At 38.9% G+C, this 17577-nt stretch overlaps 1 protein-coding gene across 3 annotated transcripts in view; it reads left to right on the top strand.

The window, feature by feature from the left end:
• The window catches only part of EPB41L4A (erythrocyte membrane protein band 4.1 like 4A), a 123234-nt gene that overhangs the window by 79842 nt on the left and 25815 nt on the right, over nt 1-17577 (top strand). The window contains exons 10-14 of one of the 3 annotated variants that reach the window (XM_027671148.1): nt 2276-2367; nt 3221-3298; nt 6205-6350; nt 12613-12694; nt 17001-17084. In XM_027671148.1, the coding sequence (XP_027526949.1) occupies nt 2276-2367; nt 3221-3298; nt 6205-6350; nt 12613-12694; nt 17001-17084 (482 nt within the window). The remainder of the gene's footprint in view (nt 1-2275; nt 2368-3220; nt 3299-6204; nt 6351-12612; nt 12695-17000; nt 17085-17577) is intronic. The other 2 variants (XM_027671150.1, XM_027671151.1) reach the window with 2 other exon arrangements.

Here is a 17577-nt window from a genome sequence, read left to right as displayed (position 1 = left end):
AGGCAGCAGGCTTTCTTCTTCTCTTTCAGGTAGCAGAAGCAGTTGCTGGCTCTCTGCCAGCACACACGAGGGGGTCTTCTAAGCCTCTCTCGGCCCCCGTCTTCAAACGGGGGTCTTTCCGTGGACTACGTAACCCCAGACAAGGTCGTTCCACCACGGTCATATCACGAAGCACGGGGGTCTTCGTGACAGTCTGGTATCTTCAGGGGAAATCAAGCCCCTGTGCAGAGCTCCCATGCTCTGCCTCAAAGATGGCTGCCAGCTTCTCTGAAGCTGGAGCAGGGGGGGCCAAGGTCACCCCCCACACACACACATTCCTTCGGCCGTCCTGGCTTATCTCTCAGGAGGCCATGAGCTTCTTAGCTCCTCTCAGCAGTGCATACTGCACTTTAGGACTCCTCTCAGTCCACCACCCCCTCCTCTTTCTCAGAGGGGTCTCTAGTGAGTTTGGAGGTTTTGGTTTGTCCAGTTCTTACCCTCCGAAACTCTCTTCCTGCTGCTGGCTCGGGTCTCTTGTCTTGTTGCTGCTTTTCCTTCTCCTCAGACACCTCTGTGTCTGTCTTAGCTGCATACCGGCTTCTGCTGCTTCTTATCTGCTTGGCCTTCTGCCACTGCTCCGGTACGCTGTTGTCTCTGCTGCTGCTCCCAGCGTCTCCCACTGCTCCTACCGGGAGAAATTCTCCCAGCTCTTAGCCACAGGCACTCAGCCCAGTTCTGAGTCCCTGCAGCCCCCCAACCGGGGGCTGGGGGGGGCAGAGGCCCCCAAGGGGCCGGAGCCCCTTCTCCTCGTGGCCTCTACAACATGGCCACCTCTTCTTCTCCCAAGGTACTACTTCTTCTTTTCCGGTCTCCAGAGATATGTTTATATTTTGCAGGAGCACTGATTGGTCAAGCCCCAAGGGTCACCACCCCCTGGGGGTTACCACTTTCAGCTTCAGGGGAAAAACTTGGTTCAAACCACTACAAAGGGCACAGATTTCCTAAAATCAGCTGCTGACAGCGGTATGAATCATACCGCTCAGTTTTGTTACAGATGGTGGTGTACTATGCTGAGGTCTCACACTGACCTGAGCGGGACTACTCATTCTTTGTGCAAATCACAGATACAAAACTGAGCACTTAAATTTACTGGGTGACAAATATATGAAAGTGTATTATTTGTGCGGATATTTGAATGTTTAGCCTGATGAAAACAAGCAGCATGATGTGTCTGTTCCTTCGTTTTGTCTGTTGGAAGTGTTTGGTAGTTTATATATGTTTCAATTCTTTCATCTACCACTTCCCAGAGATTAGGTTCTGAGCTGTGAATATTTTTTTTCCCTTAAGAGATTTTAAGGTGGATTTTATGACTTTAATATTTTTCCTAGCATTTTGAATTATTCCGAGGTTAGCTTTTTTAAAAAAAACTTTCCTTCCTCTCTTTTTTTCCCCCCAGGTTACCTTGGTTCTTCCTACATGTTTTGTGCATTTTCTGTGGTTTTGCTTCATATTAGTTTATCATAAATCTTGAATTTCTGTGTTTCTTTCACTTATTCTTGCCCTGTAAACTGTTAAAGAGAATATTTTTCAATGACATCTGAACTGCAGTTTCAGAAAACATCAGAAACATAATTTTTGAAAAAAAACTTGTGTGTTTTAATTAGGAATAAAGCTGAGTCTGCAAATAAGAATGAAAGAACAGAAGTGTTTCTAGAATCTCCTTTCTCTTCTGTTTTTCAAAAAGTAAACCTCTTTTACATAAAGAATTATCATCATCATGGCTAGGCTTCGCAAACGAAGATTTGGGAAGGGCTCTACCCACGTTTGTTACAAGCGCGCTGGTGGCTAAAAAGGCCAATGCGAGATAGACAAGTCTGACTGCAAAAGGCACAGCAGAAAGACTCCTTAGGTGGTATATTCTGCAAGGCACTGTGTTGTCTTTTCTTCTCGAGAGTGATCCTGCGTGCTTTCTCAAAAGCATCAGCAGCGTTATAGATAGTGGGTCTCCAGACCTCCCTATTGGAGGCCAGAGTAGACCAGTTATGTTGATCAATGTGGCCAAGGCTGAGATGTTGTTTCAGGGAGTCCTTGTATCTTCTCTTCAGGGCTCCTCTCATGCAGCAGCCGGTGGCAAGTTCACCATAAAGCAAGATCTTAGAACCTCCTTTTCTTCACACTATTTTCTTTTCTTGTGTGGATTGATAGGAGGTGGTTGATTCTTGTGTTCAGCAGATGATATTCACTTCACTGGCAGAATTCCTCATAAGAATACTGATTTGTTTTGTTTTGTTTTCAGTGCAATGAAACTTCCTTCTTTTTTGAAGCACGTAACAAGGTCACCTGCAAACATCTCTGGAAATGCTGTGTAGAGCATCATACCTTTTTCAGGTAAGTGATACAGAAACTATGATTTCCTTAGGGCCACTACACTGAATGAGAACCTTATTATACCTACAGGGTGTTGTAACACAAGCTTACTGTCTGGAAACAGAATTTTACTCGTGGTTATAGAATGCTCTTAAAAACCATCGCTTTCCCTTTTCTTACAATGATGTTAAACAGTGATTTTAAAATAGGGCAATTTGGTGGTTTCTTTTATCTTAGCATTCTTTTAAAAACAATATTTCAGGTTGCACAGAGTAGGCTTTAACAGAAGTGTCCACAAATGTACATGGCGGGATTAAGCTGCCATATAGATTTTTACATATTTATCCGTCAAATTTTCTGTAGCATCATGTCCATAATGTTTTACTTACTTATTGGAGCGTATAAAAATCTTCCCAATAGTGCACATCTCAAAGCACTTTATTTTACTGTTGCAAAAACATCAAGAGAAATGTGCAATGTCTAATTAGGAACCAGTTGATGGTGTGCTTGGGGTTGACTTTAGCAGTGCTGTAAAGGAATAAGCTCAGAATCCCTCCTTCAGTCTCACTACTGTGGCATGGTCGGTTTCCCGCTTCTGTGAAATATTAAGTGAAAGGCTGCTGGTGCCAGCAGTTTACACTTGGCTTTGAAATAAAAAGGTATGTAGTCAAAAGAGGAGGGGATAAACAGGTAGCTTTGGGAGACTCTCAGCCCATAAGAGTCTGTCTGGAGGTAGGGATGAAGAGGAACTTGCAGAAAATAATATTTTTTTGAGTCAAAAGTTTGTATTCTCTTTTCTTGAATTGGGAAGGGAACCATAATTGAGACCTAGCTATGTAATTTACTCTGTTGTTTTATTTTTCAAACTACACAGAGTGCCAGAGAATGAATCAAACTCTCTGTCAAGAAAAGTCAGCAAGTTTGGATCCATAGGTTATAAACATCGGTACAGGTGAATTTATGTAATTGTTTAAAATTCAGTTCATTCTTTCTTCATTCATTCTTTTCTCCTCTTTCCTTCCAATGGAAGAAAACCCCACCCAGACTATGACCCAAAGCAGTTCTGAAGACAAAGCATGAATCAGGGCCATTTTAACAGGCTCTCCGTGAGAGTCTGGCAGTTTGGGGACAAATGTTTCTTATTCTCCAGATCCCCAGAACTGGTTAAGGTCCATAGTCAAAGTGAGAGCAGCCTTGGAAGTGCTTGAAATCAGTGTCTCCCTATAGGTCCTGAAATTATGTTCAAATCCTAAAGGGATTTTCCTGACAAGTGGGGAATACCAAAACAAGGGTCTATCTTTTCTGAGTGGAATAAGTGGCAAAACTGGGTAAATGTTCAAGCCTATAAGCCATGAAAGATGCTGTAAACTTCAGCCTAAGAGTGTATAGGGAGCACTGTTTTCACCATCACTCAAGAAATACATAGATGGAATACACGGATCATAATGAGTAAGGCTGATAATCATTAGTTAGGCAGATCTTTATCACTGCCTCTTAGGAAGACTTTTGTGACAGCAAGGAAACCCCTAGTTTCTCCAGCAGCTCCTGGATTGCACTTAGGATCTGTGGTAGGTACTAATAGCTGTGTATAATAGTAGCTCTTTTACACTTGCTCTCAGTCAATCAGAATTCATAGTCAGCTGTTACCCTTGGATGTAAGATCTTGCTTGTAGTGCCAGTTCTGAGTCTGAGCTCATGTGACTGAATCTGGTCTTCAAAAAGGATCACTGTATGTATTCTGTAATCCAGACTATTTGGGTTATCACATTATCTGGCATGATCCAGCTTCTCCTTACTGCAGATAACAGGGAAATGATTGTACAGCCTTTTGGGTTTCTTAGTTGTATCCTGACCTGCATTACCCCATTTGTAACAGTGGATAGAAGTTCATGGAAGTACTGCAGATGAACTTTCTCTGTTGGACCATTTCAGCAGATTGGAGCAGGGCATTGGTATTGGGGAGGAGAAAGCTTTGAACTGACAAGAACTTTCCAATAAATTAAAAAGAAAACATGCCATGAAACATTTACCTATGTCTGAGCTATCGCTCTTGGTGGTGCACTTAGATTAATCTTATTTTTTTAATAAGTTTCCAGGATGGCCTATGATATGGCTTGCCATGCTGGTATGATGGGCATTACTGACAGCTGTGCTTATAATCTTAGTTTTATCTAGAAAACACTAAAGTGTGTATTTCCCTTCTAGTATGAAGTCTTCCCTGTATTGCTGCAGTGATTTCTTGTGGAGTCCCCCTGAACTGAGTGGGTGTTCTAGTAGATGGGGGTTGTTAATGAGAAATCAGTGCAGTAGTTACAGCATTTTTATGTTATTTGAGAATCTTTTCTTTGCTTTGCGTATCCATCAGCTTTGACTGTCTTCCCTCTTTTCCTTTGGACTCTGTTGTAGCATGGAAAGCAGTGACAATCTTGTGTATCTGTATACATCGTTAGCTTAAAGCAGAAACCATAATCCCACCATTTGTCTGTGTATGTGTGGGGACCATAATATTATCTTTTGGCTGGTCTTTTAGGTTTTGGTGTGGTATTTTAGGTTTTTTTTTGTTGTTGTTTGTTTTGTTTTTCTTTTTGTTTGTTTTTTTGTTGTTGTTGCTGCTGTTGTTTGGGGGATCTTTTCTTTTTTTGTGTGTGGGTGGGGTTTTTTAATCTTCTAGGTACTTCTCATTATATGGAAGACAGTTTTCAGGAAAACAATTTCCTTGTCTTAAGATCAGATACTTTGGAAGTATGAGGGGGTGTGGAAGATCCTATTCCCAGATGTTTTGTTAAATCTGCTTCTGCTATTTGCAAGACTGTCATGGTTGCAAAACTTAGAAGTTGAGCAGAAGCGCTTTCTGGCTAACTTGAGAGCATCCATTAAAATGAATACAAAAAGAAAAAAAGCATTACTGTGATGTAGTGTTAGAATTCGGGAATTTTTGTCCTTTAATTCTTTTACAAGTTTGAGAAGATAAAATTTCTGCAGTGCTGACTACATAGGTAGGGCTACTGGTGAAAATACAATCAGTATTTAATGGAGTCTATTCACATAACTCAGGAAGTCTCCATATGTAAAACCTGTATGGCTGCTTAGTACTTTCTAGTACAGTGCTGTTACTTCAAAATCATGAAACTGCAGATGTCAAGGGAGATAATAGTAAAACTTACTTCTCTTGTGTAGTAAGCTTCCAGAAGCAAAGATGGAGTTTTGGGGAGGAATATGAGACCTATTTTACGTTTTTTTGATGAACACTATATTCTGCTTAGTCACATGGAGAGGAACATTAAAATGAGCATAAAATAGTGTATTTAAACTTAATAGCTTATTTAAGTTGTGCAGTGAAGAAGAGCCTTACTGTAGGTGGGAATCAGGACTTTTACTCAATTTATTATGGTATGGGTCTGGGCTAGTGAGAGTCCTTTATTACAGTTTGTTTTGCAGTCTTTGAGGTTGTCATTCTACATGACAGAGAAGTATCCCCTTACTGGCTGGAACTGAACAGTATTAAATATGTTTTCCTGAGGTGAAAACTTACAGAAAGAATTCAGGAAGAAATCAAACTACTTAAGAAAGTCATACGTTAGAATATTCTAAGTTAGACAAGCTCACGCTATCTTGACCTACTCCTAACAAACGAACATTTTGTTTTAGTTGCTTAACTCTTCTTGAAAATGCAAAATATAGGAGAGGTTGGTCTAATCTCTTGATGATTTTGCCAACAACTGATTCAACCCAAAATTCAGGGTAGTGCTACTCAGCAGAACCAGAGGTGGGATGAATAGCTAACAAAACATACTACCCAAAACCCATACAGCTTTTTTCCAGTCTAAACATCCTCTATTTCTTTGATAACTTTTCCAGATGTTTTCCCATGACTTTTTTTGTGTTTTCAAGTGGCAAAACATCTTTGCGAATGACCAGAGACCCCTCAGTGCAGCTCCCGCGGCCTGACCAAAGCATTGAAAGAAGTCGCAGCAAGACTTACCCCAAAAGAACACAACAAACAGGTAAGTCTTTGTCTGATCAGCCTGTGGAGAGATGTCTTATTTGATCTTGGGTTCATTTTGTCTTTTACAGTTTGCTCAGAACTGTTGCAGTGTCCTCAAAGATCTCTCAGAATGGATTGTGTCTTTTGCCTTGGGTCGGTGTTTATATCTAAACCTGACAGGGTATAAAAACTCCAGTTGCTGTGGCTTAAAGATGATAAAACCCCATGTGTGTAGGTCTAACATAAAGGCTGAAAGGGAAATTTGAAAACAGGCATTGAGAACATGTTTCTTTTCAGGAGACCTGTCTCTCACAAAAGAATTTTATACCTGTGTGTCTTGGTTAGTATCCCCTTATTCAGGCTGCTTGACCCAAGGCGTCTTTCTTGTCCATCCTTTTCTCAGTTCAAGAGTAGTATCCCTTTACTTTGATATTAAGTGGAACAGAAGTTAGTGCCACACCCTTGGCATTTTTAACGTCTCAAATGTCTGAGCTGGAAACCTATTCTGCATGCTGAAGATGTCAGGGAAAGCTGGAAATTTTTACAGGTGTTAGAGGAAGTGTATAAGATTAAGAATGGATCACAGGAGTCATGCGTAGAATAATGGATGTTTCCTGGAATTTAAGGAAGCTGCAGTTCTGCATGTGATTACATGGGTATGCTCAGCTTCATCTGTGACAGAAGTCACACGCATTTTAGTCGAACTTGTGCATGGAGTCAAGTGTATGTGTCTTAGCTGTTTGAGAAAAAACTTGTCTGGGCTTTAAAATATAAAAAATATTTATCTTTGTTATGGGTTAATATGCCCCTATAAACTTTTGAGAATCTATTTTTGAATAGAGAGTAGACATACATCCCTGGAAACCTCCCATGTTTATTCTGGATGCTGTCTTTTGACTCAAAAACAAAGCTGGTGTATTCTGCCTTTTAGCTGCAGTGGGTCTTGAAATGTAACAAAATTAAAAAAGCATAGTCCTTGGAAAATAGAAACAGTATGCAACATTTTTCTTTTTAATTTTTATTTTATTTTATTTAGTTTAGTGTGAAAAGAGAAGGCTTGATTTGCTTTCTGATTCTGTTATCTTTTTGTTGTGTCTGCCAATGTAAGTGAGTGCCTCAAAGGTCAAGAAGCCATATACCCTTGAACTTAGTGACTTAGACTTTTGTTCATCTGGACTGTCCCATTCTTAGGCTAGGAGTTCAAGCCAAACAGCTTTTCCCACCCCATTAGTCCTCAGTTCTGTTGTGTGGAAATTTGTGTGGCTACTGAGAGGTAAAATTGTCAGGTAAAACTCAGTCCTTAAATTGAAAATAATGTTTGCCTTAGCACAGGCAGCAAAAGTCAGTCTGTATTGCTGCAAGGGTGTGCCTCTGTTTTGCTTTTGTGTGTGTTGTGCTTGTTCATTTTTTTTTTCAGTCCCTTTGACTGGAATTGAGAGGAAAACTGAAATCCTCCTGTAGCCTCTTCTGCTGATTTAACATGATGCAGAATTCTGTGTTTGCTCTTCTGGTGAATTTAAATACTTTGTTTCACTTTAAAATAAAACAGCTGCTTTGTCACCATTTTACTTATATGTAGTTGTGTAATCTCTATCACTCACCTGGATGTTTTGCTTTTAGTTCAACTTAATTGATTACCCATGTGTTCAAGTGTGCAGTTATTTTCCACTAAGGCAGGTGCATTATCTCAAATGTTTGTTTTATTTCCCACTCAAAATATGGGCTAAAGGAACAGAGCTATGTCATTCAAATTCCATCTTTCCATATAAATAAGCATACTTTGTCATCTTTATTTTTCCATTTTGTCTTTGGCTATTCACAGTGCTAAACCCTGAATACTCTTTCTCCATTTAAACAAGGTTTTCAGAAGCTGAACGAAGACTAATGCTACTTCTCCTCCCTGTGTCAGAAAATGTGACAATCTATTGCACGTCTAGGAAGGATAAATCCTTCCCTTTTCACCGAAAATTTGTTTTCGATATAGCGAAGTCCATTTCACACAATAAATCAAGACTGTCTGATACATTTTAAACATCACTTGCTTAAATATATTAACCCAATGTAGATTTTATTTTACCGACTAATTTTTATCTTGGAAATTACCCTGATGGTGTAATAATTTTTATGAGTTACATAGAAGTTTCCCTGACTGAAATGTTTGAGAGAATAATATTGTCGGAGGGGTATGGACAGATGCTCACAGATCATTACGATCGGCAAAATGTCAGCTTTATTAGAAGAAAGACATCTTTTATACTGCTTATGACACTCAGACGTGATTCTTTTTCACATTACATTGGATACATAAGGAAAACATACTTTGTTGTACGGTGCTAATTGGATCACAGCAGGTGTCCATAAAACTTGTTTACCTGCCAAAAAACTCCTCCTTCACCTTGGCACGAGGCCTGCAGCCATATTAGTTGTGTAGTATCTTTTACTGTCTGCACTCAGCCATGCCAAGGCAAAACTCACAGAAATGCAATACAAATTGTTCACGCACAATCTGTATTCTCCCAACAGAATAATATGACATTTCTTTTTAAAATAAATATCCCTCTTGCCATAATGAGGTTCTGCAGGTGGGTATTGTTGATGGTTAGTCCTTTGTTCTTGATGTTTCTTTTCTGGTATGGGATAACAGGATTAAATATGCCTTGTTCAACATTTTAAACAGGGTGATTTTAGTTTTGCATGTATTATATATTTCTTGAGGTATTTTCTGTGAAATGCCACTTGAATTTTTTTTTCCCCAAATCCAGTAACAACTTACAAATTGCTCCTTCTTCCACCTTTACTGAGCTCAGCATCTTTCCTCACTTGCCTCTTGACTTTTTTTCTCTTTTCTTAAGACTGCAAAATAAAGTATATCAAAGGCTTCCATTCTGCAGGCAGTTCAATTAGCCTTTCTGGTTTTGGTTGTTTTTTTTCTTGTCTGTTGTACAAGTAATGGGACTGGCCACAGCAGTGTTTTTGGGGACAATTACAACAAATGCATGACTGTAATATATGCAACTGGCACTGCCTCCATCATATAAATGTGTATGAAGTGCTAAAGCTTCCAACCTCTGGCATCTCATTAAAATCTTTTCCCTTTTTTCTTTTCATATACATGTTCTGGTGTTATAAACAGTAGTATGGTATGTGCTTTTTGTATATATTCTCTCTGTCACCTGAAGGCTGAGGTTTAGCTATCTTTTGCAGAGCTAAGCATTAAACTTTTCTTGTCCTTTTGGTGCATTAAAGTATGCTAAACAAATTAGGACTGCAGCCACTTGGTGAACCCTGGGTTAAGAGTTTGAGTAGGTGCCAAGATAATGATAAAAAGTATTATTTGTATTTTCAGTAAAAATATTTGGCTTTAACAGAGGGATTGAATACTGTGAACAGATAGAAACTATCTTGTATGAAAGCCAGTGCTATTGATTGCTTCCCCTGATAGCATAGGCAATGCTATCAGCATTGCTTCAGTTTGGCTTCAGCATGGCAGATTATTTTCCTAGAATCCAGATTACAGTGGTTTAAAATGCAGTAACCTCCATTTTGTCACTTGCTTAATACATTTTGTATCTCAGTTGCTCTAGGGTTAGTTGAAAAATCAGATCAGGAAACTTCAATGGCTGTGCTTTTATATCAGTTTTAGACTATGTTTTTTTGTTAGTGCATAGGGGTTTTTTTGCTGTATGTTCAGGCTGATGTTCAAGTTGGTGTTCAGTTAGAGAAGGGTTTTTTGGTTTGTTCTGTAAAGTCATATGAGTGAAATATGTGTAACTTGTTTCATTTACTTTTCTCCCCGTTTCATCTGAAAAAGAATTACAGTTACATTTTGCTGTAATTGCAAACCATAAACTCAAACAGGATCTCTCGTTATTCTGCCTTACCCTCTTAGGGCAAGGCTGATAGTGTTCAGCTTTCCCAACAGTGTACAGGATGAAAACATTCATTATTCTTTTGACCGAATGCTGGACATGAAAAGCTTCTTGTGAACATCCTCTCAGGACAAACACTGATGTGGCCAGATCTATTGCCACGGGCCTGAGTTTATTCAGCAATGGAAAACACATTGCTTAGGGTTTGTTGTTGTTTGGTAGCTGAGGACTTGATTTGTCCCTGCCTTGTACTCTGGGTATTTGTATAAACTGGTGTAAAAAGTGCTACCATTCTGATTTAAAAGCCAAGTGGAGAACTGGGTGTGGATATTACAATTACAGTACTGTCTGTATTATAATAATCCCTGAGCAATCACTGGCAGTCACAGTCTCTGCTCTGACTAACACACGTACTGCCACATATGCCTGTCATTACCCTGCTTCACCAGCCTCAGTCATGGTAGGTAGAACTGTTGGTCTGGCACAGTCAAAGTCATAAATCTTTTCCCAGAAAATTTTGAGATTGGGTTTGAAAGTTAAATTTTTAGGAAATACATCTTGGGATGGTTTCATCTGTTTACTTATTTATTAACTTCGAGCTTTACACTTCAAAGTGTAATTAATTTAAATCCCTGGTTTTATAAAAGGATGGATGTGACAACTTCTGCATTTCATATGTGGGGTGTGAGATAAGCAAACCCTTGAGGCTACAGGCTTGGAAACTGACACGAAAAATAAACATTATCACAGAGTAGGCTGTGCAAGTCCATTCATTTTTACAGGCTCTTAGTAGCACATGGTGCAAAGCATGGGCTCCTACTGCATGTTTTCCGTTTGATCACACCATCTTTGCTCTCATGACTAGGTTTAAATACAAACAGATAACGTCAGTTAAATGGCTTTAGTTGATAAGAAACAGGCATGACAAGCTAACTAGCTTGACCGACTGCTATGGTTTTGGACACTTGAGTTTTTAAAAATGTAATAGTTTGCTTGAATTGAATGCACAAATCAGCACTAAGATGGCCGTAAAAGGGAACTGAAGTGTATGCATTCACCTTATTGGGAAAGTTCAGTGCAGACAATACTGAGAGTACCTTAGCTGACCAAAGGTAAACAACCAGGAAAACCTGCTACAAATGAAATGTTTGAGATTTCTGGGTATCTAAGGTATTTTGGAGAGGCCTATTACCTTGGCATGCAAGAAACAGTGATATAGATAAGTTATTCCCATGGTGTTAGCATTTGGACAGTTTTTCTGGAATCCGTTCTTTTAATATTAAGTAATCTATATCATACATGAGTTGGTAGAACAATACTGTAGTTAGTAAAAGGTACAACAGGTGGTACATACTGTGAGTGTGGACAGAAAGCTCCTGATCGAGCTTGTTATTCATGCAAAAGAATTGTACAGCAAGAGCTTTCTTTTTTTAAAAAATCAAATCCAAGGTCCTTATTGTGGATAACAGTGATATCAAACACAGCTAATATGAGATCTTGAATTGGTAGAAATGTATTTCGTATTTCTGGGTAGGTTGTGCCTGTGTATGACAGTCACTGGTATGTTGTCTTTGTTTTTTGTCTCTTTGGTTTTCCCTCAAGTAAATACTTGTTAAAATAATAGAATAGAAACCAACAATGAGAAGCACCTTCTTCTTTTTTGAGGACTTACTAGAGCTGGGTGCTCCAAAAGCTGATGTACTGAAATTAGTTCTTTTGTTTGAAAAAGTCATCTCTTTGCTGATTTCAATACTTTTGTGGACCATGCTATTATAGCGGGTTATTTTTTCTTGTGGATTTGATGGCCTGGGAAGGGCAAGCTAAATGTATCTAGGTGGAAAAAAATATGGTGAGAAGTCCTGAAATATCCTTGTAGTTTAACTGTGACCTAGTTAATTTTCATTTCATTACCAGTACCTTCCTTAAAAGTTGGAAGTTTCTACTTCCTGTTCTTATCTGCTTTATATTTATTTATTTGTGATTTTTGGCTGTAGACATTCTTCCGTTTTTAGAGGTCAGAGGAAGAATTATTGGGAAGTGACATCGTAGCACCAGTAGGAGCAAACCTGTACTCCCTTCACACCTTTCTTCTCATTGTTGACTGAGCAAGGAATTCCTTTCTGTTGACTATGGCGTAATATCCCTTTGAGAACAACATCTTTACACTTTGTCTTACTTGGAAGAGTAATGAATGCATCCCATGTTAAACTTTCTTGTGATCTGGTACCATTAAAATTAAGGATGAGACACAAAAGTGTGATCCTTATACATCCTTAGCAAGTAGAGCATACACCAGATATCTTGTGTGTCATTTTATTTCTCATGCTGCCCTGTGTTCAGTATGTTATTATGCTGAATAGATATGCAAGCATTTATGCTACAGGACTCTTCTATTTTTGGCTCTTTTTTCAGGTTCTAAAAACATGAGCCAGATTACAACAAATGGGGAAAATGAAGGAACCACCAAAATTATTGCACCTTCTCCAGTGAAAAGGTACGTATACCAGCATTTCCTTACAGCTTTTGAGAGATTTCATATTGCGTTGGATAGAGGAACACATTTAGTAATATTTAGTAACAGTTTATCCTGCCCTTGAGTTCAGCACCATCTGATGTGCTGTCAAAGGTCAGAAAGTGTTGCCCAGTAATTGATTTTGTAAAACCCTGATCTTCTGATGAATGTGGAACAGGGTTTGGTAACCGTAAATCAGCACAAGTTAATGGGAAGGCAGACAGTTCCAGGTTTAAATAGGAAAAAACTGTTAATGACCCAAAGGGCACTGGTCAGGATAGTCCTGTGAAGTCCTACTAGTCCCTTGCCTGGGAGCTGTGGGCTGGCTGTCAGAGCCCTCAGGGCAGGGGTCTTCTGTCACTGAACTAGGCAAGCTGTGCTTGGGGTGTGGGGGCAGGGAGGAGCTTAGCACGGACTCTCCTCCAGCACTGCTGTTAATCTGGCAGTTGATTAGCCATTACACTGTTCAATTCCTACAAAACTCATGAGTGTTTCTTCCTGATCCATAGAAGTAGTGATTTGCCAGGGCTTCTCTGAATTTGTGTGGTCTGCTGTGTCTAATTATTAGTGCTGAAGTGTACATTTCTAATTATTAGGCATATTTGAAAGCAAGAGGTAAGGCTCAGTTCCAGAAAGGAGTTTATTTACCCACCATTAATTTTAGGTGGAATTTGTTTGCCTGAATCAGAAAAACAGTGATCTGACAAAAGAATGAGTCAAAAACTCAGCACCTCACTTTTTTATTTAGTTACCTGAATGTCTGTCTCTGCATCCTCAGTAACCCTGACAGTTTTGGGGTTGTTTTTTCTTTGTTTGTTTGTTTTGTTTTTCTTTGGTTTTTTTTTGTTTGGTTTTTTGTTTGTTTGTGGGTTTCCTTTGGTTTTTGATTTTTTTGTTTCCTTTTTTTTTTTTAACTGTGTAACTTTGGACTTGTCTCTGCAATGAAGGTATGGGCTTCACAGGCTAGGTATCTGGACTGACGTCTGAAGAAGGGTCTAAAATATTTACTGCAAAATACTTAGTGAATAGAGTTTTCTATTGCCTAATATTTAGAACAGTTGACCTCCAGAAGAAGAGTTGAGTTTAATTTCTTCCTCATTTTGAGGGAAATTGGATCCAATACTCTTAGAAAATAATGATTATAGGTTAAAAGAAAGTTTATGATTTTCATGCTGAAGGGAGGCCACTGAGCAGAAAACAATACAGAGGTATATAAATAAAGGGAGGGCATAAAGAGGACAGAGCCGGTCTCTTTCCAGTGGTGCCCAGTGACAAAGCCAGAGGTGACGGGCACAAACTGAAACACAGGAGGTTCCCTATGAACATCAGAAAACACTTTTTTCCTTATGAAGATGACTAAGTACTGGCACAGGCTGCCCAGAGATGTGGTGGAATCTCCGTTCTTGGAGAAAATTCAGCAGTTGTCTGGGAATAGTCCTGTACAATTGAATCTGTGTGGTCCTGCTGGAGCAGGCAGTTGGACCAGATTATATCCAGAGGATCCTGACAGTCCACCATTCTGTTGTTCTGGGATTTTTTAGGAGAGTGAAAGATACAGAGCAAGAGGTACCATTATTCTGCAGTGCAGAGATGACCATATTGGGAGGCATGGGAGCCCTTCACTACAGCTTGTGCTCCAAATGCTGTGTATGAATTTTTACCAATGAACTGTTAAAAAGAAATGGGTAGGCAGGCTATAGAGGAAGAAACAAAATAAGGGGCTCTCAACATGGCAGCTTTAAAGTTTCTGGGTTTAGTTTCTTACCTTGACAGTCTAAAAGCAATTCATAGGCAAATTCTTACTGAGTCATGGTTTTTAACAGTGTTAGTCACTTCCACCAAAAAAATAAGTGTTGGAAGATGTTTTTCTTTTAGAATTTGATTTGTTTTTCTCTGTGTCTCTGCCTGACCATGTAAAACACCTTTCAGGTCTGCCAGGCTTAGTATATGTGACAACCAGCACACAAAATTTGTAAAGCAAATTTGGTTGTTTGCTTCATCCTGTGTAATTCTCACATTAGTTGTCAATCATGTTTGCAAAGCATTTTTAATCAGCTCTCACAAGCTGAGTTTTCATAGTTTAACTGTATCTCATTCACTGTTGAGATATGTTGTTGATTGAACATGCATACATTGTATAAATTCAAAATAAACCATAAAAAAGCCCCAACAACAGTAATCTCACATGAAATTCAGATCCTAACCTTTTCAGATACTTTGAGTGAACTCAGTACCTTTTGCAATTGCATCCCTGGATATACTACTAGTATCTAAAGAGCTGCCATGCTCTAGCTTTCTATCTGTAAAGGGTGTGTCTGCTCCAAATGAATAATGGCCTAGGAATTTAATGCAATAAATTCACCTCCCAGGTAATTTCTCTGTCTCTTTTTTAAGATTTGAAAACAGCGTTCACATTTCTTTGAGTTCAGTATCAGTATTGTTCAGTAGTTCATGCTGTGCAAAATCAATTGCTTTTTGCAATACTGGACTGAGGCATATTTGCCTGAGTTACTTGCTTTGTCTGTAGTAAGCACATATTTCTGAGCCTGGGAACAGATTGTATGCACCGATGAGTCAATAATTAGTGGATGCAGTATTAAGAAAATGATTTACCTGATAAGGTGTAATTTATTTTCCTGCTGACTCTCTGTAGCTTTGCATTTTGTTCACTATGTGAGAATTAAATGATTAACTCAGTGACCTGTAGTTACCAAAGGCTAAGGTTAAAAGTGGATTAGTGAGTTAAGTAGCCATGATTCCTTCATAAAGCTGAGTCTGTCACCTCCTGCTCTGGGCAAAGAACTCCAGCTTATATCTTCTTCTCGGTAAGCAACTGTAAATCTTTCATTTTTTTCTGCTTGAGTTGCACTTTGTAATGATATGATGTATTAATGCTTGTACTGGGCTGCTGTCAGTAATAATTCCTGAACACCTTAGTGAAAATTAATGTGGCCGCCCAGTTCTGTATCGGGTGAACTGCTTGTTCTTGTAGAGAGATGGTGATTCAGGAGAACCATGCCTGGCCATTGGCAAGGACATGGGTGCAAAAGCATGCGCCGGCTAAAAGCCATTCTCCAACATTTGAAGTGGCAGTCCATCTGGGAGCATTAATGGGTTAGAAGCTGTGAAACTGGACACTGTGAGAATTATGGCAGTACAGGAAGAATTGGAGCATCCTGCTGTTTTTGCCCCCATCTCCCATAATTACTAGAGACTGGTTATAAAGACTGATAAATCTCTCAAGCTGGTGACTACCTTGACTGTCCTGGTACATCACCTTTCAGCAGTCAGTGAAGTCAGCCCTTCCACATTGTTAGTTAAAACAAAAGGAAAACATAAGGCTTTACTGGCAGGGAATGAGAAGAATATGCCGCTCAGTGAAACTATGAGCCTGTGGTCTGTCATTCTTTGAATAGTTACTACCCCATTCCTTTGTTGCTCCCATCGTAAAGCAGGTACTGTAGACCTGGAAAAATGGTAGAGAAATATGAATAAGGATAATCAGAGGTATGTGATGACTCCTATACTGGGAGAGATGAAATAGTCTGTGATTCTTTCACTTGGAAAAGAGATTAGACAGTTGTTAAAAATGTATATTAAATAAATATGGTGTTCAATTTGTGATTACAGAATCATCATTCATAGGGCTGCCTTTTTTTTTTCTTTCTATAATCACAGAAACAGTGAGCAACACAGGGTGGAAGTTTTGAGCCAGGTGGAAGTTTTGAAATAAAATTAAATAATTGTTTATACCACAGTTAAATACTGGAGCATACTTCTACCAGGCACTATTTATGCCAAAAATTAAAAAAATATTCAAGAGGGTGTTTAAGTAAATCCATGGAAGAAAGTTTCAGCAACAGCTATGTGAAATAAAAAGCAGATAAAGCCTCTGATTCAATAATCTGTTAACTGCATATTGTGGAAGACTGTGAGAGCATATCGTGTGTTTGCCTTATTGTTAGACTACTTGCCTAAATGTCTGTTCTTGTTTATTCTGAGACAACACTGACCATTTTTCTGACTCAGTGCCACTATAATTATAAACTTGTAGAGCTGATTTTTTTTTCCCCTTATGATCTCTCTTTCTAGGAGATATTTTTCAACATAGCACTTGTTTGCCCTCTTTCACACAGCAGACAAATAACTAAATGCTGGGGTGGGTCTCTGTAATGACTGTATGCCTTTAAAATTAATTTTTAAGAGGTCAGTGTGAGAGAAAATGTGATTGTATGTTGTGGGTTTTAAAAATATATATATATATATATATATACACACTTTTATTTAGCTTGAAAAAGATGAAAAATGAAAACAGTCCAGAAGCCCAAAGAAATAAATCAAGTGCTCCATGGGAGGAAAATGGTCCACAGAGGTAAGGCAGGGCATGATGTCTTGGATATTGTACCATGGTAAATATGCCATAGCTGTAGGCTGAAGGATATTAATATAATATATTAGTGTGTTATTGGGATCATCATAAATCTGTATTGCATGTAAGTAGATAGGTTCTGTCATGGATATATAAACAATTAAAAATGAGGAAAATATGTGTAGGAGGAGGTGATCACTGAACGAAAATCACCAGCAGCTTTCCACAGAGGTGTCTTTTGGGGCACCATGATAATTTACCTTTTGTGCTCCTTCTGTAAACATCAGTAGTTTTCATAGTAAAGACAAAGCAGTGTGTAAATACTCTCTTGATAGGATAGACCTTTTTTTTTTGTTGTTTTGTTATTTTTAAAGAAGAAGTGGTGTCATCTTGTCACATTTTGGCTCTAGTGCTTAAATTGCGGTCAGGACAGCAAGTTTGATTCTGCAGGAGTCAAAGAAGGATAGGATTGAGTTTTAGCATGTCCATGCATTCT

This window comes from Neopelma chrysocephalum, unplaced genomic scaffold (genome assembly GCF_003984885.1).
Source record: "Neopelma chrysocephalum unplaced genomic scaffold, ASM398488v2 Primary Assembly neopelma1_97034, whole genome shotgun sequence".
Taxonomy (NCBI): Eukaryota; Metazoa; Chordata; class Aves; order Passeriformes; family Pipridae; genus Neopelma; species Neopelma chrysocephalum.
The sequence above is the reverse complement of the archived record's forward strand: the minus strand, read 5'-3'. Positions and strand labels throughout refer to the sequence as shown.